At 41.4% G+C, this 25,247-nt stretch overlaps 1 protein-coding gene across 1 annotated transcript in view; it reads left to right on the forward strand.

The window, feature by feature from the left end:
• mettl14 (methyltransferase 14, N6-adenosine-methyltransferase non-catalytic subunit) overlaps positions 1–25,247 on the forward strand; it is a 104,597-nt gene that overhangs the window by 8,832 nt on the left and 70,518 nt on the right. The window contains exon 2 of the mRNA XM_085965120.1: positions 17,790–17,878. Within this exon, the coding sequence (XP_085821246.1) occupies positions 17,790–17,878 (89 nt within the window). The remainder of the gene's footprint in view (positions 1–17,789; positions 17,879–25,247) is intronic.

Genomic DNA, 25,247 nt, shown 5'->3' on the forward strand with positions numbered 1-25,247 from the left:
TCAGCTCATCCCCTCCAGTGCTGACTCTGTGGATGCTGGCAGTGGGGCAGCCATCGGCCGAACCTCTCCGCATCACCCTCCAGAATGTCCGTTTACTTGTGAACAAGGCCCTTGCCATCCATGAGCTTATTGTGGATGATTGCATAGACATCATTGCGCTGACGGAAACTTGGTTGCGGGGTAATGACACTTTACCCTTAAATGAAGCCTCCCCGTCTGGCTATACCTTCCACCACTTGCCCCGCTCAGACCGCCTTGGTGGCAGTGTGGCTCTCATCTTGGTCTGTCCCCCTACTCCTCCAGCCCTTTCTCCTCCTTTGAGCATCTTGCCTTATTCCACCCCTCTCACCTCTGATTTAAAATTCTACCGCTCACCCAAGCACCATAAAAATGTTATTACCGAGATATCTTCACTGCTTTCCTCCTCAGCCTCTGCACTGAATGACTTCTCATGCTTGGTGATTTCAGCCTCCATCTCAAGTCATCATGTTCTTGCTCCTGAGTTCATTAGCCTCCTATCCTCCCTTAATCTCTCCCCCCATGTAAACTCCCCAATCCATATTCACGACCACCCCCTCGACCTTGCCATCTCTCGTGGCCTCGCTGCTCCCATCGTATCAATCGCAGATAAGGCCATCTCTGGCCATGTCCTCGTATCGCTTTCCACCCACATCCATCCCCCTTTCACCCCGCCCCCCCACCCAAAACCCTACTTCCTCCTGTGTCCGCTCCTGGAAAAAACTCTCCCCAACTCTCTTGCACTGCACTTATGAAATCCCAACTGTCCAGCCTTTGGCCCTCCATTCACCATGACATTTCTGCAGCTACCAATCTGCTCAACCACGCCCTCACCACCACCTTTGATGCCCTAGTCCATATTAAAACAATTACTCTCTCTCACCCTGGCTGTTCCCCCAGTACGGCCCTCATCTTCGCTCCCTTAAGTCCAAGGGATGCAGACTTGAACGGATATGGCGGACAACTGGCTGAACCACATAAAGCATTATATGGTCCCGCTCTCATCTGACAAAATTGCTCACTATTCCAGAATCACCCTGGAATGCAAAGATAAACCCCGGCTTCTGTTCTCTACTGCTAACCATTTTCTTAAACCCCTCTCCCCTGTCTCCTCACCCTCACCTCCAACAAGAAGTGTGAGGAGCTCATGGACTTCTTTGTCTCTAAGATTGAGACCATCCGTTCAGCTGCCTCTGCCACTTCCCTTCCTTTCTCTAGCCCACTGGGCCAAACTTCCTTTAAGGTTCCCCCTGCCCTCGCCCTCTACTCACATCTTTCTCCAGTTTCTCTCTGATCTCCCCACATGACCTCTCTGCGGTCATCTTGTCCATGAGACCCACTTCCTGCTCCCTCGACCCTATTCCCACCAAACTGCTGACCACCTAAGTTCCTTTTCTGGCTCCCATGTTAGCTGACATTGTTAACGGTTCTCTCTCCTCAGGTACCCGTTTCCCTCAAATCTGTTGTTATCACCCCTCTCCAAAAAAAAAAAAAAAAAAACCTTGACCTCTCTGTCTTTGCAAACTACCGCCCCATCTCCAACCTCCTTTTCCTCTCAAGTCCTTGAACGTGTTGTCACAGCCAAAATCCGTGTCCATCTTTCCCGCAACTCCATGTTTGAATCCCTCCAATCAGGTTTCCGTCCCTGCCACAGTACCGAAACAGCTCTCATCAAAGTCACAAATGACACCCTTTGTGACTGACAAAGGTAAACTATCCCTCCTCGTCCTTCTTGACTTGTCTGCAGCCTTTGACACGGATGACCACTCCATCCTCCTCCAACGCCTCTCCACTGTCGTCCAGCTGGGTGGGACTGCATCGCCTGTTTCCATTTTTATCTATCTAATCGTAACCAGAGAATCACCTGCAATGGCTTCTCTTCCTGCTCCCGTATCATTACCTCTGGTGTCCCCCAAGGATCTATCCATGGCCCCTCCTATTTCTCATCTACATGTTGTCCCTTGGCGACATCATCCGAAAACACAGCATCAGTTTTCACATGTACGCTGACGACACCCGGCTCTACCTCACCACCAGTTCTCTCGACCCCGCCACGGTCTCTAAATTGTCAGACTGCTTATCCGACATCCAGTTCTGGATGAGCAGAAATTTTCTCCAATTAAATTAGGAAGACCGAAGTCATTGTTTTCAGTCCCCGCCACTGACTCCATCCCTCTCCCTAACCGGGTACGGTAGCATAGTGCTTATGTTACTGGACTAGTAATCCAGAGGCCTGGATTAATGATCCGGAGACGAGAGTTCAAATCCCACCACAGGCAGCTGGGGAATTGAAATTCAATTAATTAAAATACATCTGGAATTAAAAACTAGTATCAGTAATGGTGACCATGAAACTACCGGATTGTCATAATAATCCAGCTGGTTCACTTATGTCCTTTAGGGAAGGAAATCTGCCACCCTTACCCAGTCTGGCCTATATGTGACTCCAGACCCACCGCAATGTGGTTGACTCTTAACTGCCCTCTGCGGTTCAAGAAGGCGGCTCACCACCACCTTCTTGAAGGCAATTAGGGATGGGCCATAAATGCTGGCCTTGCCAGCGACGCCCACATCCCATGTCATATTTGACCCTGAAATGAGCTTCCGACCACACATCCGCAGCACAACTAAGACCACCTATTTCCACCTCTGTAACATTGCCCGTCTCCGCCCTTGCCTCAGCTCATCTGCTGCTGAAACCTTCATCCATGCCTTTGTTAACTCTAGACTTGACTATTCCAACGCATTCCTGGCTGGCCTCCTACATTCTACTCTATGTAAACTTCAGGTCATCCAAAACTCAGCTGCCTGTGTCCTAACTCGCACCAAGTCCCATTCACCCATCCCCCTGTGTCCGCTGATCTACATTGGCTCACGGTTAAGCAACGCCTCGATTTCAAAATTTTCATCCTTGTTTTCAAATCCCTCCAGGGCCTCGCCCCTTCCTATCTCTGTAATCTCCAGCTCCACAACCCCCCCCCCCCCCCCCCCCCCCCCCAAGATATCTGCGCTCCTCTAATTCTGCCCTCTTGAGCATTCCTGATTATAATCGCTCAACCATTGGTGGCCATGCCTTCAGCTGCCTAGGCCCTAAGCTCTGGAATTCCCTGCCTAAATCTCTACCTCTCTTTCCTCCTTTTAAGATGCTCCTTAAAACCTACCTCTTTGACCAAAAGTTTTTGGTCACCTGTCTTAATTTCTCCTTATGTGGCTCAGTATCAAATTTTTTTGTCTTATAACCCTCCTGTGAAGCACCGTGGGACGTTTCACTACGTTAAAGGTGCTATATAAATACAAGTTGTTGTTTGACTGCTTGTCCGACATCCAGTATTGGATAAGCTGAAATTTCTTCCAATTAAATATTGGCCACTGTTTGAAGCTGAACCAGATTGTTTGCAACCTTGGTGTCCTATTTGACCCTGAGCTGAGCTTCCTCCCCCATATCCTCTCCATCACCAAGACCGCCTACCTCCACCTGTGTAACATCACCCATCTCCACCCCTGTGTCCGCACACTGAAACCCTCCTCCATGTTACCTCCAGACTCTACTATTCCAATGCTCTCTTGGCCGGCCTCCTAACTTGCATTCTCCATAAACTTGGTAGGCCTTGAAGATTTACCGAACGGACTGAGAAATCACCTTTGCTGGTGCAGAGTTGGGCTAGTTGCTCAACTACTGCCCAACAAATGCCCATGAAACTCTTATGGCTGGTAAAAGCAGGCGTAGGGCCTGCTTTCACCAGCGTAAGGGTTAATATAAATCTTAAATTTAAAATTTTAATATAAAAAATGATGCACAAACACATAAAATTACTTTAAGCAAATTTTGGCCCAGAGTAAAATGTTTAAAATTATTTTTTTTAATTACATTTTTATAGTATTTGCTGTATTGAAGTGACTTTTAATTAAATTTGAAAATGAGAACTTTTATTTTTATTAGTTGTGTAAATTCTTTAATTATTTGGGGATTCCATTGCATGTCATTATGGGAATCCGTTCGGAAATGACTGCAATGGAATCTGCCTTTCTCATTGGAGGACCTGGCTCATGTGATCCCAGGGACAGTTCCGAACAGCCTGCGTCCCTGGGCCTTTACGCAGGCTTATGCCTGGAGGCCCAGGACCCGAACTCTCCGTAGCTGTGGAGCTATGAGGTAAGTTGAGAAATATTTCACTGGTCGCCTCCGACTGCAAATTCAGGGCCAATGTGTGTAATGGGGAAACTACTTATAGCAGACTGATTCTTGCAGTCCTGATTTGTCTATTTTACCTTATGTCCATTGAAGCCAAACAAAGTTGCATTTTAATATAGTAATTACTCCATACTGCCTTTAAATCAAAGATATACTGCTCTGATCAGTTTCCACTTGGCTCCTTTCCTAAACCAGGTTATGCACAAGATGCTCTGACCATTCCTTGCTTGCCTCTCTGCCCAAACCTGATTGTGTATGAAATGCTCTATTTCCTGGGCTAACCTTCAGAGAAACAATGCTGTCTTAACAAACATGTGTCTGCAGTTATAGTATGTTCAAATAAACCAGAGACATGTTGTTTCACATGTTAGGTTTGAGCAGATGCAGTTAGCTTTACCCAATTGTTAAGATAAACTACGTCCACTATAAATGGAATGCATTTTACTTAAAAAAGAATACCAGGAAACAAAAGGTAGTGAGAATTGAGTTAAATAAAAGGTCATTGAGAATAATTGATACATATCATATTAAACATGCTGTAAGGTCACAACATTCCATTCTAAAATGCATTGAAAATGCTATGTCAGGCTCTCTTTTTATATGGAAAACACCATTGTAAAACTGTTGGTATCTACCTGTCGTATTGGTTATGTATGTAAATGGAAGATTTAATATGGAAACCTATCACAGTAACATTGGGTGGAAAAGTACAATTAACAATGCAAAGCTGTTGTGAAACGTTCTAGTGTTCATTTGTGTTTTCTATCTTGCCCCTCTCCCTTTTCTAGTTCCAATTATCCTTCAATTTTCAACAATTCAAACCTGAATTTGGTCCACAGGGCATCTACTGTTTAAAAAAATCTTGTTGGGCACATGCTTCCTGACCACAATTCTTATTTCCTGTTCTCTCAATTTTTGGCCATGCTTTTCTGTCAACATTTACAGTTGTAAATTGCTGTGTCAACATTTTACACTGTGTTTGCTATGTCAACTATAGTGTAGTTGTAATTCCTGGCCACTAGTTGGCTCTGAGCAGGTTTTTGTCATTTTATATATTTTTTAAAAACTTACTCAGTTGATCTTGGAAGGTCATTTATAAGTAATATATTAAGTTATACGTATGGTATGTACTTCCTGTACATACTAAACTTACATTGTCATGTTTTTCAGTCACCCTTTATATTTCATACTTACAGAAGTAATATATGGTGTGAGTTCTATACTTTTGTTGGGCCCCAATTGTTTATGCTGATTTTTGCTTGTATACACGATTTTTATGTTCCGGTGTATATTATGAGATTGACAGGAAATTTAAGCGTAAATTAACATTGGCTGAATGGGCGTAATTTCGGGTGTAACTTTCTGATTATGTCACCACAGGAAATTCTACCCCACAGAGAGAAGGCGGCACATCCAAGAATCAATCACAATGTACCAAATTCAATATTTGCATACATCTCGTAGACCAGTGGTTCACAATTTTTTGTTTGAAGGACTCCTTTTCAGATGGATTAGTAATCACGGACCCCCCATCTAAATTAGAATACTAGCTAATACTCATAATATGAAAGTGCTGCATGTAAAGATTGTTTTGCATGCAGCACTTTAGTGTATATTGTAATATAGCTATGGTGACATTTACAAAATGTGAATCCCTCAAGTATGTATATACAGTATATATAAAATGCTAGTATTTTAAAGCATGATTTTTTAAAATTACAAATGTATTGGTTTTTCAGTGTATTCAAGTGCTGCCCAGATTATTATGTCAGATTTGCCCCTTGGCCAGCCCTTGACCGTGGAGAGACAGATCTAATGTAATGTATGTTCGACTTACGGGGCCTGTTTATTTTTGGCTGTATCCCAGCCCTGCTGCAGCCAGCTGGTAGTCGGGACGGAATCTTTGTTTACAGACAGTCGGTTCCTCTCCGAACAGCTGGCCCTGTGCTTTTCCGCCTCCGACTCCTGTTGCTGGCGGTGGCATTGCGGCCACTGCTGGCCCGCAGTCTTTTTCCCCTCCCTCCTTCTCGTCCTTTTCCTGCAGCGCGCAACCACTGCTGCCGCTGCCATGATAACCGTTCACCGCTCCGTTCAGCAGTGCCCTGCTGCTCTTCACCGGCTCACTCTCCATCACCAATTTTTTTTTTTTTTTATATCCTCAAATCAACGAAACTTGTGAAGGAGGCAGTTTAGTTCGTGGCAATGTTTCCGTTAGGCCGCGCAGCCGTTTGGCGGTCCCAAGCAGCTGGCTCACCAGCTTTTAAATAGAAAAAACGCATATGCGCGGGAATTTGAATGGGCTGCGCAGGCCGTTAAAGGGGCCAAACAAGCAAAAAAAAAAAAAAAATTAGAGGGAACATTGGTTCGCAGACCCCCCTGAAAAGTCTTTACGGATCCCCAGGGGTCCCTGGATCCAATTTTGCTGTGTATCCTCAGCTTTAAAAATGGTAAGGAATAAAAAATAAATACATAGGTGAAGGAATATATAAAGTAAAGGCTACTCATGCCCAAATTTCACAGAATAATGGACTGAGTCATGGAATTCAATCCCCAAAGCACTTCTGAAATCCCTGTACACCATTTAATAAAACTGGAATTTGACTTATTCAGTGATTCGGGGGTCCTGATGTTATGCCCTACAGAGCATAAACAGCTGTATTGTTATAATAATAAAGCAATGTATCTCTGGCTCACTGTGAGCAATGCCACAAGAGATTCGCTAATTTTATTTTATTTTGGTGATAGAATTGCATTGTAATTCAGGTCACTAGGAATTCAGTGAAGTATGCTGGTAGATAATGCCACCTGGTTTATGAAGTATTAATTTTGTTTCCCATTTACTTTTCATTCTCTTCAATTTTTCTTCATTTCACTGTCTATCCATTTCCAGTTCTACAGATTTGGGAAAGATTTCATTTTGTGCTAATAGAGACAGAGCTTGCTCATAGTGCTTAGCAAGAGTAAAACCATCAATTAGGCTTTAGCCTATTTTGACTATAGAGTGGTTTCACTCTCGCTGAGCTGTATGGATAGATTGTGCCTCTATTAATATGAAACTGACTCCTGATTTATGATCACAGGAAATAAATGGGCAATAACATGCTACTATTAAGTGCATGTTATCTGATATGCTTTATCGCATTACTGTATTTGGCTACAGGTACTTAATGAGGTTAGTGTTAACTATAAATTTCTATTTTTTTGCTCCAATTAATAGTTTAATGTCCTTGTAGATATTAAGAAAAAAATCTCACATCTTTCAACAGTTCTGTTATTTTAGTATTTGTCAAACTTTCTAACTTAACAGATCCCCTTTCCATTATGTTTTCAAATTTAATATGCCGTTCTATCCTTTATCATAGAACCATACAGCACAGAAGGAGGAGGCCATTCAGCCCATCATGCCTGTGCTGGCTCTTTGAAAGTGCTATCCAATTAGTCTCGTTCCCCTGCTCTTCCCCCATAGCCCTGCAAATTTTTCCTGTTTGTGTATATATCCAATTCCCTTTTGAAAGTTACTGTTGAATCTGCTTCCACCATTCTTTCAGGCAGTGCATTCCAGATCATCATAACTCGCTGTGTTTATAAAAAAAAAAAGATTTTTTTTTTTTAAATAAAAAAAATTCTTCTTGGCCTTTTTGCCAATTATTTTAAATGTCTTCTGGTTACCAATCCTACCAGTAGAAACAGTTTCTTCCCATCAAAACCCTTCATAATTTTGAAACGCCTGTTAATTCACCCCTTAACCTTCTCTGCTCTAAGGTACAGGAAACTTTGTGCTATCCGGCACTGACGGGACCGAGCTGTTGCCGTCCCATCAAAACTGCCGGACAAACCAGCGCTAATGTTGAAACATACGGAGATTTTGAGCTCCGTATCTGGCAACAAACCCTGTTGCTTAGCAACAGCTTCTAAACAGTCGGCCGTACCTTGCAAGAGTCTCTGTAGCTTAGCAACAGCTTCAGCGAGACCTTGCAGAGCCTGACTGGTGGGGGAAAAAAAGCAACGAAAAGAAAAAAAACCTAACGAAATGGCTCCTGATTTTTGCCGGTGGCTCGCGCATTCCGGACAGTTAACCTCCGGATAAACCAAAGTTTCCTGTATATAGATTTCTTCATTCTGTTTGACTGTCCAGTGCAGTTGCACAATCTTTGCAATGTATTTTTGACTTTGTAGTGATGCAAGAAGAGCAATACAGCTGCAGCTAAAGTGGCTGTCAGTTTGGTATTTTGCCAGGTGTAAGACTACTGGGAGGAACGTATTCTTGCACAGCTCTGACTTTGCACTGGTTGCAAATAAACTACAATCAGTGAAAGTCAACCGTTGAAACTGAACTGAGAATGTCCAGTAGGTACTTCAAAAAAATATTTTCAATGAATGGAAAGAGCTGATAGGAACCATGGCTTTTTTTACCAGAATTTTTCACTGGGAATTGAAAACTTGTCAACAGAGCTTTGATTTGAGTGCATATGCCCAGAACTCTTGGGTTTTCTTGATTTAGATAGCTGTGGAGTATAACTGACATTTGCTCTTACAGTTCTGAAAGCTAGTATAGTACAGTGGTTTTCAAACTTTTCTGTCTGAAAGATCCTCTACAAATACTGAAACAATTCTTGGACCCTTTTCCTAAATGACGCTATCAACTACCCAAAGGAAAACGATGCTAAATGTGAAAACATTATTTAAATAAGTATACAGCATCAGAAATATCCTGTTAATAAGTCAACAAATATAGAAATTGGCTGCTTGCCAGACAATAACCTGATGAGCTCTCTGGGATCCAGATGCCCTAGTCTGAAAATCTTCGAGAATTTTTCATGAGGTTTGAAGCTTGGGTAAGAAATAATTTTTAAAAAATACTGGAATTTTTATAGTCACAACATACACTTATTAACCAGCATTGAAGATAGTTGCAGAGTTTCAAAGGTAGCTGCCCTGTTATAAAATTCTCTTTTTTTAAACACTTGACCTGTTTTCAAGAGTCGATTGTGATTTTAGTGTAGAATTGATGTGCTGGACTAATCCTGAATTTATATAGTTCAAGCTACACTAATGCTTAGTTTTCACTGTTTTTAAACTTGCCCCAGAGGTCCAGAACAAAAATAATTGGAATCTGTTGCAGCACAAAATAACTTGAAATATTAAATTATACATTGCTACCCTATATTACACTATATAATGAAGCAAAATGGCCTGGTATTGACTATGCTTTGAAATTATATTCCACAGCCTGATTGAAAACTGTTGCTTTGTAGGTGCCTATTTAGCTTCTCGCTCGCTCGTCTCTCTCTTGCATTAGCTGATGTAGATGTTCCAAATGGGTGTGGCTGGAGGGAGGGGAGTGGTGGGAAGTAATTTAATTTGTCCGTAATCAGCTTCGCATTTTGCTATAAAGGCTAATTAAGTTCTTGACTGAATGAGGTGTAACTAACATGCTTGAGAAGTTTTGAGGCAACTTCCTGCTTTTTCTCTGTAGACCCAGTTCTTGCAAGCTCTAATGGACAGATTTAAACCTAATCACCTCTTTTTATGGATGAATAACTTTTCTTATGTACTTGCAGGACATACTATTGGATTAATACATTACCTTGAACGCTCAATGGAGTAACCTGCTCAATATGGTACAGGGTATTAGGAATAGCAGCTATTATTCGATCATATGGTAGAAAAATGTATTTAAGCACTTGCTTGAGGGGCTTAATGTGGAGAAAATCTAAGCAAAAGCCTAGTAAAGCTTATACTTGTTAAAATAATCTTGCATAATGAAAACATTTAACTGACGTTAAATGCTGATTCCACAATTGGGTACTCCCAGTACAGAATGGCACTTGCAGGAAGCACGGGTCCATAGTGCATGATTTTCTATCCTAGTAAAAGAATGCATGTGCAGTTCCCTGGCAGGAGCACCTGACTGTGGAAATAGCCCATAAATAAATCTTAAAATGATGCATGCATTAACAGTTGTGGTGAGCTTGTGTATTTTGCATCATGTTGCTGGGGAGTCAAGTTAAGGTAAGAATAAAAAATAAAAATTTTGATCAGGAGTCCAGTTTTATATTCAGTATGGTTTTTAAGTTAGATAACTAAGCAAAAAAATTCTGATAGAAAGTGATTAGACCAAACATAAATGAAGGAATTGAACTTGCGTTTTATGTCAAAAGTGGGATGTGTTTTAAGTTTAGTTCCTCTAGCCTACTTCAGTTGTAAAAGTCATATTGATTTGCTACAGTAACAATTCTTGTTAATGAGATCTCTGTTCAGTGCTCAATTTGAACAAGCTCTTCATAGTATTTGGGTCAAACAAATCTGTCAGGATTGTTAATACACAAATGCAAGCTGAGTTTAACATCATCACTTGTGAATTTCTACAACTTTTCACTTTGGGGTATTTATTACAAAATGATTAAAGAAATAGATTCTATGAAAGCCATGTGAAATGGATTGTTTGAAAAGTAAAGAATTGAGCCCAAGATGAGGACTTGAATGGAACAGTTGTGCAGGCTCGATGGGCCGAAATGGCCTCTATCTGCACTGTGGGGTTTCTGTGATTTCTGTGACACAAAAATATGCACAAGGTGGGTAATTTAGCCCAAATCAGTAAGTTCCATTCTGAAAGAAGATTGGGCATATGTGTGGCAGATGTCACTTAGCATGAACAAATATAGAGGGTAATTTTTGATTTCAGCTGGGACAGAAAACCAGTGGTAGCAGATTGGCTACCCATTAACCACTTGCCTGATTTTTTTTCTATTAACTTCAACGGAAAGGAAAATTTTAGTAGGGTATGTAACGGGCAGCTGATCTGCCACCACCAGTTTTCTGTCCTTGTTGAACTTGAAAATTACACCCATAGTGTCATCCTTTTGGGGCTGGGAAACTCCAGGCATCTTTGCTCTATGCAGGGGTACCTGTTGGAGGTAATGGATTAAGGAAGAGATCTGTGGGTAATTAATTATTAACGTAAGGTGCACAAACAGTATGAGGTGTCTGTAGGGAAAGCAACTTAAGTTTTAGATTTCTTTGTATTGTTAGGGCATTGTATAAGGCTTTGGAATGTCTGCACTTGGAGTACGGCATCCAGTTTTGGCCCTCTCACATGGTGAAAGATACTGAGGCTTTAGAGAATGTGCAGAGGAGGGTGACTAGAATGGTGTCTAGTCTAAGGGCTCTTAGTTATTGGGCTAGGCTCCATCAGTTAGGGCTTGTTACTGTAGAGAAAGAAAGCCTTTGGGAGGATATGATTGAGGTTTTTAAAATAATAAAGGGATCAAAATCAGTCAGGTTGGGTAGGTTATTTGAGATGGAAAGGAGGGCATGCATATGGAATACATAGGCAAAGACTTGAGAGATTTTAAAAAGTATTTCTTTTTGCAAGGTCTTATCCTCTGAAACAACTACCTGATCATGTGGTGGGTATTTTGTATAGGAGCCACTCCTGATGTCTTTCAAAAGTGAACTTGACGACAGGTTCCCGAGTGAAAAGGACATTTGCAATTCTAGAGGACAAGTAGCTAGTAGTTCTGAATATGAGGAGTTATTTTTATTCATTAATGGGACATGGGCATCGCTGGAAAGGCTAGCATTTATTGCCCTTGAGAAGGTGGTGGTGAGTCGCCATCTTGAACCGCTGCAGTCTGTGTGGTGAAGGTACTCCCACAGTGCTGTTGGGGAGGGAGTTCCAGGATTTTGACCCAGCAACAATGAAGGAACTGCAATACATTTCCAAGTCAGAATGGTGTGTGACTTTGAGGGGAACTTGCAGGTAGTGGTGTTTCCATGCGCCTACTGCCCTTGTCCTTCTAGGTGGTAGAGGTCATGGGTTTGAGAGATGCTGTTGAAGAAGCCTTGGTGAGTTGCTGCAGTGCCTCTTGTAGATGGTACACACTGCAGCCACGGTGTGCTGGTGGTGGAGGGAGTGAATGTTTAAGGTGGTTGATGGGGTGCCAATCAAGCGGGCTGCTTTGTCCTAGATGGTGTTGAGTTTCTTGAGTGTTGTTGGAGCTGCTCTCATCCAGGCAAGTGGAGTGTATTCCATCATACTCCTGACTTGTCTTGTAGATGGTGGAAAGGCTTTGGGGAGTCAGGTGGTGAGTCACTCACTGCAGAATACCCAGCCTCTGACCTGCTCTTGTTGCCACAGTATTTATGTGGCTGGTTCAGTTAAGTTTCTGGTCAATGGTGACCCACAGGATGTTGATGGTATGTGACTCAACGATTGTAAAGCCATTGAATGTCAAGGGAAGGTGGTTAGATTCTCTCTTGTTGGAGATAGTCTTTACCTGGCACTTGTGTGGTGTGAATGTTACTTGCCACTTATCAGCCCAAGCCTGAATGTTGTCCAGGTCTTGCTGCATGCGGACACGGACTGCTTCATTAACTGAATAGTTGCAAATGAAATTGAACACTGCAATCATTAGCGAACATCCCCACTTTTGACCTTGTGATGGAGGGAAGGTCATTGATAAAGCAGCTGAAGATGATTGGGTGTAGGACACTGCCCTGAGGAACTCCTGCAGCAATGCTTTGGGGCTGAGATGATTGGCCTCCAACCACCACAACCATCTTCCTTTGTGCTAGGTATGACTCCAGCCAGTGGAGAAATTCCCCCCTGATTCCCATTGACTTCAATTTTACTTGGGCTCCTTGATGCCACACTTGGTCAAGGCAGTCACTCCCACCTCACCTCTGAAATTCAGCTCTTTTGTCCAAGTTTGGCCCAAGGCTGTAATGAGGTCTGGAGCTGAGTGGTCCTGGCTGGACCCAAACTGAGCATCAGTGAGCAGGTTATTGGGTGAGTAAGTGCCGCTTGATAGCACTGTCAATGACACTTTCCATTATTTTGCTGATGATTGACAGTAAACTGATGGGACAGTAACTTAATGGATTGGATTTGTCCTGCTTTTTGTGGACAGGGCATACCTGGGCAATTTTCCACTTTGTTGGGTAGATACCAATGTTATAGCTGTACTGCAGCAGCTTAGCTAGAGGCGCGGCTACTTCTGCAGCGCAAGCCTTCAGCACTATAGTTATGGGTTACACTGGTCTCTTGGAGCTTTGCTTGCTTACCTTGGGGAGTTTGGAGAGATTTTTTCCAGACCTTTGTGTTGGCTACAAGTCTTTTCTCTTTATATTCCTTTGCCCATAAGATTGAATGATTTGGGGAAGGGTCACGTGTGCATGATTACAACATGTCTGATTAGAGCAGGCTTAATGGTGCTCATGGGCTTTTCCTGCTCGCCTTTTCATATGTAGTGCGAAATGTCCACCAGGTTTTGCCCCATGAAGCTAATTGCTGAACTGATGCAAGTTAAACTGCAGTTACATGCATTGTATTTACATATCATTGAAACTACTGTTCAATTTTAAACAGTAGAAACTACTTTGCTGTGACACGTGATTTTACATTAGATATACAGCACAGAAAAGTATAAATGTGTTGTGTATCAGTTAATTTTCCTGAAATGTATTGAATTTTATCAATTTGCTCAAAAAAAATGTTTGTATGGACAAAGTATGATAAACTTCATGAGCAATTTCGTGCTCATCAATATCCCCATATATCTTACAAAAGCATCTAATCGAAGAAGTTCAGTGATTTGGTGGGACTCCTGCCATTGCACATTGCTCCACTTACATTTATGGGGTTAATTTTAAAGCACCGGCAGCAACAGAGAAGCACCAGTGAATGAGAATTCTTAAATCTGCACCGTTGTTGGGAAGTCACTAATCCTGCCTTGCCCGATGAATGGAGTACATCTGCTATTGCTGTTTCAACATGTCCAGTATTTTAAGTTTTTTATTTTAATTTTTCAAAAATGTAAGGATATAACATTATTACAAAGATCTCAACATTTAAAAAAATCTTGCATAAGGAAAGGGGCATTTGTATTTAAGTGTAATACTGTACATCGCAGTTTTTCATTAATAAAATAACTTACAGGCTTCAAAAGGTGATCTCATAAGTTTTGAATGATTTGCAAATTGATTTACAGTATACGACTGTAGAAATGTCCTATTTCATCATAAATCTGCCCAAAGAGATTTAATTGTTTCTGTGTTTGCTTTGTTGTCACTGGGTCCTACATTGCCTCACTAACTCTTCCCAGAGAGTGCCTTGAAGTGTAAAGATAGCATTTATTTGTCTCGTGAGAAATTTGAATCTGCAGTAGCAGTATCTTGAAGCCACTAGTCAAGTTGACTAGCCTGCCATTATATGTTTCATCTGTAACTAATTATAAACAAAATGCTGCTGACTAAGACATTGTTCAAAAAATAATGTTCACTTGCTACTGACCTACATTGGCTCCTGCTTAAGCAACACCTCAATTTTAAAATTCTCATACTTGTTTTCAAATCGCTCCGTGGCCTTGTCCCTCCCTATCTCTCTAATATCCTCCAGCCCTCCGAGATGTCTGCGCTCCTACAATTCTGGCCTCTTGAGCACCCCCGATTTTTAATGGCTCCACGATTGGCGGCTTTGCCTTCAGCTGTCAAGGCCCTAAGCTCTGGAATTCCCTCCCGTAACCTCTCCACCTCTCTACCTCACACTCTTCCTTTTAAGACGCTCCTTAAAACCTACCTTATGTGGCTCGGTGTCAGAGTTTGTTTAATAATGTTCCTGTGAAGCGCCTTGGGACGTTTTACTATGTTAAAGGTGCTATATAAATACACGTTGTTGTGGTGTTACAGAAAGCTACCAACATTTGAAGTACTGTATCTGATTCAAATTATTCTAAGCCACCTGTTGAAAAATCTAATTTATCAAGGGCATTGGTGTTGATTATTTAAAAAAAAAAAAAAAACATTTTACATCTTACAAACAGACATCCTTTCTTTTAGTTTGAGGGTGGAGTGTATTGTAATTTGTTTGTTGGTGTGTTAAAAATAAATGTGTGTTTTTTAAGGTGACAGTTTCATAAAATAAGCCACCTAATTAAATGTTAAGCTGCTAAACCCGTATTAATTTCTATGTAACTAAACTGAAATAATTATGCTTAATTACAAATGATTTTAATGAGAAATTAGCACTGTATGTCAGTGCAGTTTTACTGTACAGTGACCTTTTATGCAATGTATCCAAGTTTGCTGAAGATAGAAAGCTAGGTGGGACAGTAAGCTGTGAGGAGGACACAGAGCCTGCAAAGGGATATAGACAGGTTAAGTGAGTGGGCAATAAGGTGGCAGATGGAGTATAATGTGGGGAAATGTGAGGTTATTCACTTTGGTAGGAAGAATAGAAAAACAATATTTTTTTAAATGATGAGAAACTATTAAATGTTGGTGTTCAGAGATTTAGGTGTCCTCGTACAGGAAACACAGACATAGAAGATAGGAGTAGGCCATTCGGCCCCTCGAGCCTGCTCCGCCATTCAATGAGATCATGACTGATCATCCAAATTCAGTACCCTGTCCCCGCACAGCGCCAGGGACCCGGGTTCGAATCCAGCCTCGGGTGACTGTCTGTGTGGAGTTTGCACATCCTCCCCGTGTTTGCGTGGGTTTTCTCCGGGTGCTCCGGTTTCCTCCCACAGTCCAAAGATGTGCGGGTTAGGTTGATTGGCTATGATAAATTGACCCTTAGTGTTAGGGGGATTAAATACGTGGGGTTACGGGGATAGGGTGGGATATGTGTTGGTGTAGGGGTTACGGGAATCGGGTGGGATATGTGTCGGTGCAGGCTCGATGGGCCGAAATGGCCTCTATCTGCACTGTGGGGTTTCTGTGATTCTGTGAAATATATCCAACTCCTTCTTGAATATATTTAATGAATTGGCCTCTACTGCCTTCTGTGGTAGAGAATTCCACAGGTTCTCCCCTCTCTGGTTGAAGAAATTCCTCCTCATCCCTGTCCTAAATGGCCTACCCCTTATCCTTAGACTGACCCCTGGTTCTGGACTCCCCAACCATCGGGAACATCCTTCCTGCATCTAGTCTGTCTAGTCCTGTTAGAATTTTATAAGTTTCAATGAGATCCCCTCTCATTCTTCTAAACTCCAGCGAGTATAAGCCCAGTTGACCCAATCTCTCCTCATACGTCATTCATGCCATCCCAGGTATTAGCCTGGTGAATCTTTGCTGCACTCCCTCCATGGCAAGAACATCCTTCCTCAGATAAGGCACACAATACTCAAGGTGTGGTCTCACCAAGGCCCTGTACAACTGCAGCAAGACATCCTTGTTCCTGCACTCGAACCCTCTCGCTACGAAGGCCAACATACCATTTGCCTTCTTAACCGCCTGCTGCACCTGCATGCTTACCTTCAGCAACTGGTGCACAAGGACACCCAGGTCTCGTTGCACTTCCCCTTCTCCCAATCTATTGCCATTCAGATAATACTCTGCCTTCCTGTTTTTGACGCCAAAGTGGATAACCTTGCATTTATCCATGTCATATTGCATCTGCCATGCTTCTGCCCAATCACCCAACCTGTCCAAATCATACTGGAGTTTCTTGGCATCCTCCTCACAGCACACACGCCCACCCAGCTTTGTGTTGTCTGCAAACTTGGAGATATTACATCTAGTTCCCTCGTCCAGATCATTAATATATATATTGTGAATAGCTGAGGTTCAAGGACCGATCCCTGCAGTACCCCACTAGTCACTGCCTGCCACTCGGAAAAAGACCCGTTTGTTCCAACTCTGCTTTCTGTCTGCCAACCAGTTCTCTATCCAAGTCAATACCTTGCCCCCAATCCCATGTGCCTTAACTTTACACGCTAATCTCTTATGCAGGACCTTATCGAAAGCCTTTTGAAAGTCCAAATACACCACATCCACTGGTTCTCCCTTATCTATTTTACCAGTTACATCCTCAAAAAATTCCAGCAAAGTTAGCATGCAGGTACAGGAAGGAAAATTGCATGTTGGCCTTTATTGCAAGGGGTTTGGAGTACAAGAGTAATGAAGTCTTACCACACAAAAGCAAAATACTGCGGATGCTGGATATAGTCTTACTACAATTGTACAGGGCTTTGGTGAGACCACACCTGTGCACAGTTTTGGTCTCCTTATCTGAGGAAGGACATACTTGCCTTAGATTGACCCTTGGAATGAGAGGGTTGTCCTTTGAGGAGAGGTTGAGTAGATTGGGCCTATGCTCTCTCGAGTTTAGAAGAATGAGAGATGATCTCATTGAAGCATATAAGATTCTGAGGGGGATTGACAGGGTAAATGCTGAGAGGTTGTTTCCTCTGGCTGGAGAGTCTAGGATTAGGGGGCAGAGTCTCAGGATAAGGGGTCGCCCATTTAAGACTGAAATGAGGAAGAATTTCTTCACTCGGGGTTGTGAATCTTTGGAATTCTCTACCCCAAAGGCTGTGGATGCTGAATCGTTGAGTATATTCAAGCCTGAGAGAGATTTTTGGACTCTCGGGGAATCGAGGGATATGGAGATAGGGCGGGAAAGTGGAGTTGACGTCGAAGATCAGCCATGATCTTATTAAATGGCGGAGCAGGCACGAGGGGCCGTATGACCACCTCTTGCTCCTAATTCTTATGTTTAATGTATATTGCTGAATTTACTTTTTTGTGTAGCTGAATTAATGTAAAACTTTAGAGTTTTCTGTTTGTTTCTTAGCTAGGAGCTGAAAGTGCAGATAACATTGGAGCAGTCCTGAACAGCAAGGAAGAACAGAGGGAGATTGCTGAAACCAGAGAAACCTGCAGGTTGGTATGAAGACAACTGCTTTTGAACCTTTTTTCCTATTTTGTATCGGTAAGGTAGTACAGGAGATTACAACTGTATGTTAAATAGGTTGTTAATAACAGTAACATGGGCTACAAAAAAGCTGTTTTGGAAAGTAACATTCTGAAATTGTATAAAAAGCTGAATTCTTTATATAGTACAGTCTTGTATCAGTACCACATCCTCCTTTTATCAAGAATACATATGGATACTTGCTGTTTTTTGTATGTGGGTAACATTCCCTCATTTCTCCCCCACCCCCTGCCCTCCTTTTGTTCCCCTCAGTTGGGATCCCCGTTTTCAGCACCATCAATTGTCAAGTTGGTGAGCAAACAAATGTGTTGAAACTGCTGCCAGGAGAGGCACAACCAATAGAGAGTAACACTCCCTTTTGTTTTGTTTTTATCCTTTCATTCATCCACATTCCCTCCCTTCTGTGGAACCCCCTCCCCTCCCCTCCCCCCCCCCCCCCCCAAAGCTTGGAACATTGCACCTAAGATCACCAACTACATAAACAAGTGGCGGATTGCAGGTTTTAATCCACATCCCACAGTACAGTGTCTCACTAATATCTACTATATTCAACATAATTAAATAATTGAATTGGCCTTGTGATTTCAGGTTTAGGAGACCAAGACTATAGATTCCTTATTTTGTAGTTTTGTGTGCATATTGGCACAAGACTGACTTTGTAACTCAAGTCAGGTAGTCTTTACCATATATGTAATATAACTCTAGCCTGGTACAAAGTCACATTTTATACGTATTCATTGGATCATTGGGAACTTTTCAAACTTATGAAATTTGTTCAGTATTTGGAAAGATGCAATGCTTCTACCTCTACCATTTAAAAATAAGCCACCTGGGGAGCAGAGCTTTAGCTGTGTACAAGTACATATGTTTGGAGCTTCTTTGTCACTAAGGCACAGTTGACTTTATAACTCAGCTGGCTGCACATCCCTCCACCATTATTGATTTAGGCCCAACATTTGTAGATTAACAGCACTCTGAATACACTTCCCAGTTGATTTTAAGAACTTATATACCACTCTCTCTGGTATTTTTACCAATCACTTAGAATCAATTATTTTGCATGTGTTTGTTTGCAATAATATATATAAAATTTATTGTAACAAATGTATGTTACACACAAGCTTTAATTACTATTTCAGTTTACACTCTGTTCTCTAACCCATGGAAGTGTGAAACCTGCAGTATCTGGCATTATCTGCTTTATGCATTGCACTTTAAAAAATAAAAAAAAATAAAGTCCAAACAAATACTATTTTACAACAGTCTAAACTTGGGGCAAATTCCTAACTTCATTATTGATTCTAAAGAGGCACTGTCAATTGAGTCAAGTGGCTTAAGTTGCAAGTCCATTACAATTTTGAATATTGAGCAGTCCCAATATCTCGTGTAAGAATTACAGATTGTAACCTATAAAATTCAAAGCACTTTGACTCAACAAATCATGATGGCATTTGCGACGGATGCGATTCCAAGAGCCAGATCTGTCAGTTAAACACTTATGATGACAGTGCCCCTTTTTTATACGCAGTGGTCTCCAGTTTCTGCTATTCTTTTGTTACTAAAGTCTGTTTTGATATTTCTTTGGTCTGCAGAGATAGAATATCCAAGCCACGTCTTTAAAGGATTGCTTTTAAACAGGATTTTGTTTTACAGTGGAAACAGTGAATTTAAAAGTGAGATTAAGTTTCTTCTTGTAATAAACTGGCTGATGTGCTTATCTACTCAATTTTGTTTTATTGTTTGTAAAACTGCAAACATTATTTTAAATAGGTAAAGAAATTGAGTGATTACACCTCTGTACTTTAGCACACTTCATCTTTCTACAACTGACAACATATGAAATATTTAATTGCATAAAATGAGAAGTTTTTGCATTTTCCCTTTTTAAATGTTTGATGAATTTTATTTGTGCTCATTTAACATGGGCTTATCAGTACTACTTCTGCTCTGCCCCAACAATGTATCTAATGTACAAGTGTGACATCTATTTTCCACTCCAGCCAAGCTTGTGGCTTCCGTGATCCCCTTGCTATACAATTATATTTTTTGGATGAATTTAGAACCATAGTGCTGCTAATTAAAATTAAAATCCTAGCATAGAGCTGCTGAATTGCATTCTGCTGTGGCTGCACTGGCTCCACTAATGTGGTGGTCGGGCAGTTGAATAACATTACGTAGGCACCAGTATAACAGTTGGAGCTGATGCAACATCCTCAACTCCAGTGTTGCGTGATAACACATTGAAACTACACTAGCTATCACAGCAAATCCAACCCCATCAGCATGTAGATTTGTGCTGTAGGTAGATATAATGGCCTGGAATTTGCGGTCAGCAGCGAAGTGATGGTGCTCGCCGCTGACCTCAAAGAAAGCTGCCCACCAAGATCTAGCGATCTCTGTGGCGTGAGTTTGAGCTCTTCTGACCTTAGTTTGAATCTAGCACCAAATCAAGCAATTCTCCAGCAATAGTGATGTCATTAAGCAGACTGAGCAGCCAATCACATTGAAGAATTCTCATAGACAGCAAACCAGGAAGTAAAATGCACAGATTCTAATTTTCTTTTTATAAATCTTACGGAGAGCAAAATAAAGATTGGGACATGCACAAGATTAAGGTAGAAATACTGTAAGCTGAAATACTATAAACATAAAAAAAATTATTTTAAAAGCCATGTAACTCTTGTTCATATTAATGGAAAAATTTGACATTCCACGAATATAAAGTTATTTTTTCAGGGCCAAAACGGTTGTTCAGCAGTCAATATGCCGTTAAAAACCCAGCTGCACCTCTTTCAACAAAGCTTAATTTTTTCAGGGGTGGAGGGGAGGCAGTTTAACAGCGATATTCCAGTGTAATAGGGGAAGTTTTCATCCTTCATTGTGATTTGAATTGGTTGCCGGCTCTGGGGAGTTCCACAGCGCAACCTGTGGCGGAGCTGGGAATGACTGACTACAACTTCTGGATTTCCGCATTTATCTGCGCATATGCTAAATTCTGAAGTTGCTGTCCATTTCAGAGGGGTAATGATGACCGTTTCGCCATCATTACCACTGCAAAATCTGGGCTAATGTGTGCAGCCAAGGTACACTTGGACAAAATAGGGTGCTTTGTTTCCCATTGCGATTCAGAGCGCTACTGTACATGTGTAGGCACATAACACGTGCGCTGGCATTTGTTAATACATCTCATTTGTACAATTTTATGGTTGGGTAACAATAACATTGGTAAGACTAACGATTTGATTTTGAATTATGGGTTGATGCTGACCCAGTCTAATAGTACTTCGAGTCCTTACAATCTGCAGGGAAGACTTTTGTCCAGACATTTTGGGGACTGGACTGGATTGGAACCCAAGTCCCACAGGTGAATGGATAGTCTTCTTTTCCTTGCAGTTCATGGAAAAACAAACTTGCGCTATTGGCTGTAAATTTACCTCTTGATATACTAACAGAATTTGTTAAAATTTTATTTCATCAGTAAGCGGATTGACAGATCTTGTTCCTTTCCAGCACACAAAGGGAATTGGTCTGTAAAGTGTAATTTAAGTTTGGTTTTCATGATCAGACCAAATGCTAAACTGACCTGATAGTGTTTTATTCTTGAAGTCACACAATAGTTTCAAAATTTTTACTCATTTGAAATAGTATAGATGAGTATTTTTATAACTGCAAACTATCTGTTTTTAGATGCATAGAAATTGAACAGAGTGAAGAAAAGGTATAGATCAAAATTGCATTTATCATGAAGCTGGTAAGCACTGCGTTTGATGTAAAGAGCTGATGGGGATAAGCTGCACTGAAGCAATAACAGTTCATTACATTAGCAATTCCTGTCGGTGCTAAAATATGCTTTTCTTTATAGTTGTGCTTTTTGAGTAATTATGACCAAATACTCCACTGTTGGAGGGGTTTTAAAAAAAAATCTAATTTAAGTTTATCTATTTTAATGAAACTGCTTTCTTTCTCCCCTCTCCCCCCCACCCCCCCAGGTGAATATTCTATTTGATGTTTAAAACCGAGTATTAGATTTGGATTCCTTCATTAGAATTTATTCTATATCTACAACTATCCAAAATATGCCATTTTGTCTTTCTCTAGTAGCTATGAAGTAATAATAGCGCTGAGTCAACTGCAACTTGTATGGCCTAAAATATACTGGCAGCTTAGTACATTAGTGCAAAAACAGTATAAGATTTAAACAAGGTCATTTGAGGCTGCAGGGATCTATAACTACAACTGTTCACATGTATTATTGTGTATATCTTTTGTACAAACAAGGGTAGTCAATTCACTTTTGTTGTGTAGCTCTCATCACACTACTGCTATTTGTATCTCAACATTAAAATGCAAAATGTGGGATTTCATTTCTTGCCTTTTTTGGTTTTCAGTTAAGCAGCAGACATCTTACTGTAATGCATTAAAGGGCTGGATTTTGCTGGCACTCAGCAGATTTGGAGGCGGGTCCCCTGTCAGAATAGCAACGATTGACAGCAGGTAGGAAACCCGCTGTCAACCCGCCTCCATGCGAGTCTCCCAAGTGTCAGGTCTGTCTGCGCAGAACTGACCAAGCGGTGGGGGAGATAATTTAGATCATAAATGGCTTGTTAACAGCCAATTTAATGCTATTTTGAGCCTACCTTGTAACTTTACGTCTTCCTTACGGGTTACCCGCTGCTCAATTAACACTCCAACTCACCCTGGCATGAGTTGAATCTGCTGTGATTTATCTGATAACCTGACAGCTGCAGAAGTGGCATAAAGGATACTATGTTGCAGTTGTTCAGTTTCAGAGCTCAGAAACTGTTGGTTACTGCATTTGTAAGACATATAGAGATTTATTTAGCTTGCAACTGTTTAGAGCCACCTCATTGGAGCAACCTCTCACCATTGACGGATCGTTTCTGTCATCTCAACTGCAGCTGCCATCTATTCCAGCGACATTGGTGGCCTGGGAAAAAAATCAGACCTTGGTCCTCTGAATCCTTCCACGAGGACTTAACTAGGGAGGTAGATAGGGCTTCAAACTAAATAAGCCGGGGGAGGGTCCCGGTGGAGAGAAACCTAGAATGCTAAAGAGAAAAGACAAGGAAGCAGTGCAGGAAAGTGATTGGGGTAAGGATAACCAGATTGTGTCAGGAAGGGTCAGAGCGTACAAACAAATAGGGTCTGGGTAATAAAAAATGGTAATAAGACAAATAGGGCCATAGTACAAAAACATTTTCAGATGTCTAAAATTGTTAAGACAAATCTAAAGGCACTGTATCTGAATGCACAAAGCATTCATAATAAGGTAGATGAATTAACAGCGCAAATAGATGTAAACAGATACGATACAATTGCGATTATGGAGACATGGCTGCAGGGTGACCAAGGCTGGGAGCTGGATATCCAAGGATTTTCGATATTTAGGAAGGACAGGCAAAAAGGAAAAGGAGATGGGGTGACGTTGTTAGTAAAGGATGAAATCAGAGCAATAGTGAGAAAGGATATTGGCTCAGAAAATCAAGATGTAGAATGAGTCTGGGTGGAGCTAATAAGCACCAAGGGGCAGAAAATATTGGTGGGAGTTGTCTATAGGCCTCCCAACAGTAGTGGTAATGTAGGGGATGGCATCAAACAGGAAATTAGAGACGCATGTAACAAGGGTACTGCAGTAATCATGGGTGACTTTAATCTACATATAGACTGGCCAAACCAAATTAGCAATAATACTGTGGAGGATGAATTCCTGGAGTGTGTACGGAAAGGTTTTTTAGACCAGTACATTGAGGAGCCAACTAGGGAACATGCTATCCTAGATTGGGTATTGTGCAATGAGAAGGGGTTAATTAATAATCTTGTTGTGCGGGGTCCTTTAGGGAAGAGTGACCATAACATGACACATTTCTTCATTAAGATGGAAAGTGAAGAAGTCCGAAACTTGGGTCCTAGATCTAAACAAAAGAAACTACGAAGGTATGAGGAGTGAGTTGGCTGATAGATTGGGGAGCTTCATTAAAAGGCATGACGGTGGATAGGCAATGGCGAACATTTAAGGAATGGATGCATGAATTGCAACAGTTATACATTCCTTTCTGGCACATAAACACAAAAGGAAAAGCAGCCCAACCATGGCTAACAAAAGAAATTAAGGATAGTATTGGATCCAAAGAGGAGTTATATAAAGTTGCTAGAAAAAGTAGCAAGCCTGAGGATTGGAAGCAGTTTATAGTTCAGCAAAAAAGGACCAAGAGATTGATTAATAGAGTATGAGAGTAAACTTGTAAGGAACATAAAAACGGATTGTAAAAGTTTCTACAGGTATGTAAAAAAGAAAAAGATTAGTGAAGACAAATATAGGTCTCTTACAGTCAGAAACGGGAGAATTTATAATGGGGAACAAGGAAATAGAAGAGCAATTAAACAAATTCTGTCTTCACGGAAGAGGACACAAATAACTTCCCAGAAATGCTAGGGAACCAAGGGTCTAGTGAGAAGGAGGAATTAAAGGAAATTAATATTAGTAAAAAAAATGGATAAATTAATGGGACTGAAAGCCGATAAATCCCCAGGGCCTGATAATCTGCATCCCAGAGTACTAAAAGAGGTAGCCATGGAAATAGTGGATGCATTGGTTGTCATCTTCCAAAATTCTATAGATTATGGAACAGTTCCTGCAGATTGGAGGGTGGCAAATGTTACCCCACTATTTAAAAAAGGAGGGAGAGAGAAAACGGGGAACGACAGACCGGTTAGCCTAACATCAGTAGTAGGGAAAATGTTAGTCTATTATAAAGGATGCGATAACAGGACACTTAGAAAATATCAACGGGATTAGACAAAGTCAACATGGATTTATGAAAGGATTTGTGTTTGACAAACCTACTGGAGTTTTTTTGAGGATGTGACTGGTAGAATAGATAAGGGAGAAGCAGTGGATGTGGTGTATTTGGAAATATAGAAACATAGAAGACGGGAGCAGGAGTAGGCCATTCGGCCCCTCGAGCCTGCACCGCCGTTCAAAGCGATCATGGCTGATCATCCACATTCAGTACCCTGTCCCTGCTTTCTCCCCATATCCCTTGATCCCTTTAGCCTTAAGAAATATATCCAACACCTTCTTGAATATATTTAATGAATTGGCCTCTACTGCCTTCTGTGGTAGAGAATTCCACAGGTTCACCACTCTCTGGGTGAAGAAATTCCTCCTCATTTCAGTCCTAAATGGCTTACCCCTTATCCTTAGACTGTGACCCCTGGTTCTGGACTCCCCAACCATTGGGAACATCCTTCCTGCATCTAGTCTGTCCAGTCCTGTCAGAATTTTATAAGTTTCAA

This window comes from Somniosus microcephalus, chromosome 2, assembly GCF_052327205.1.
Source record: "Somniosus microcephalus isolate GS21.2 chromosome 2, FLI_Smic_1.0, whole genome shotgun sequence".
In the NCBI taxonomy this organism is placed as follows: domain Eukaryota; kingdom Metazoa; phylum Chordata; class Chondrichthyes; order Squaliformes; family Somniosidae; genus Somniosus; species Somniosus microcephalus.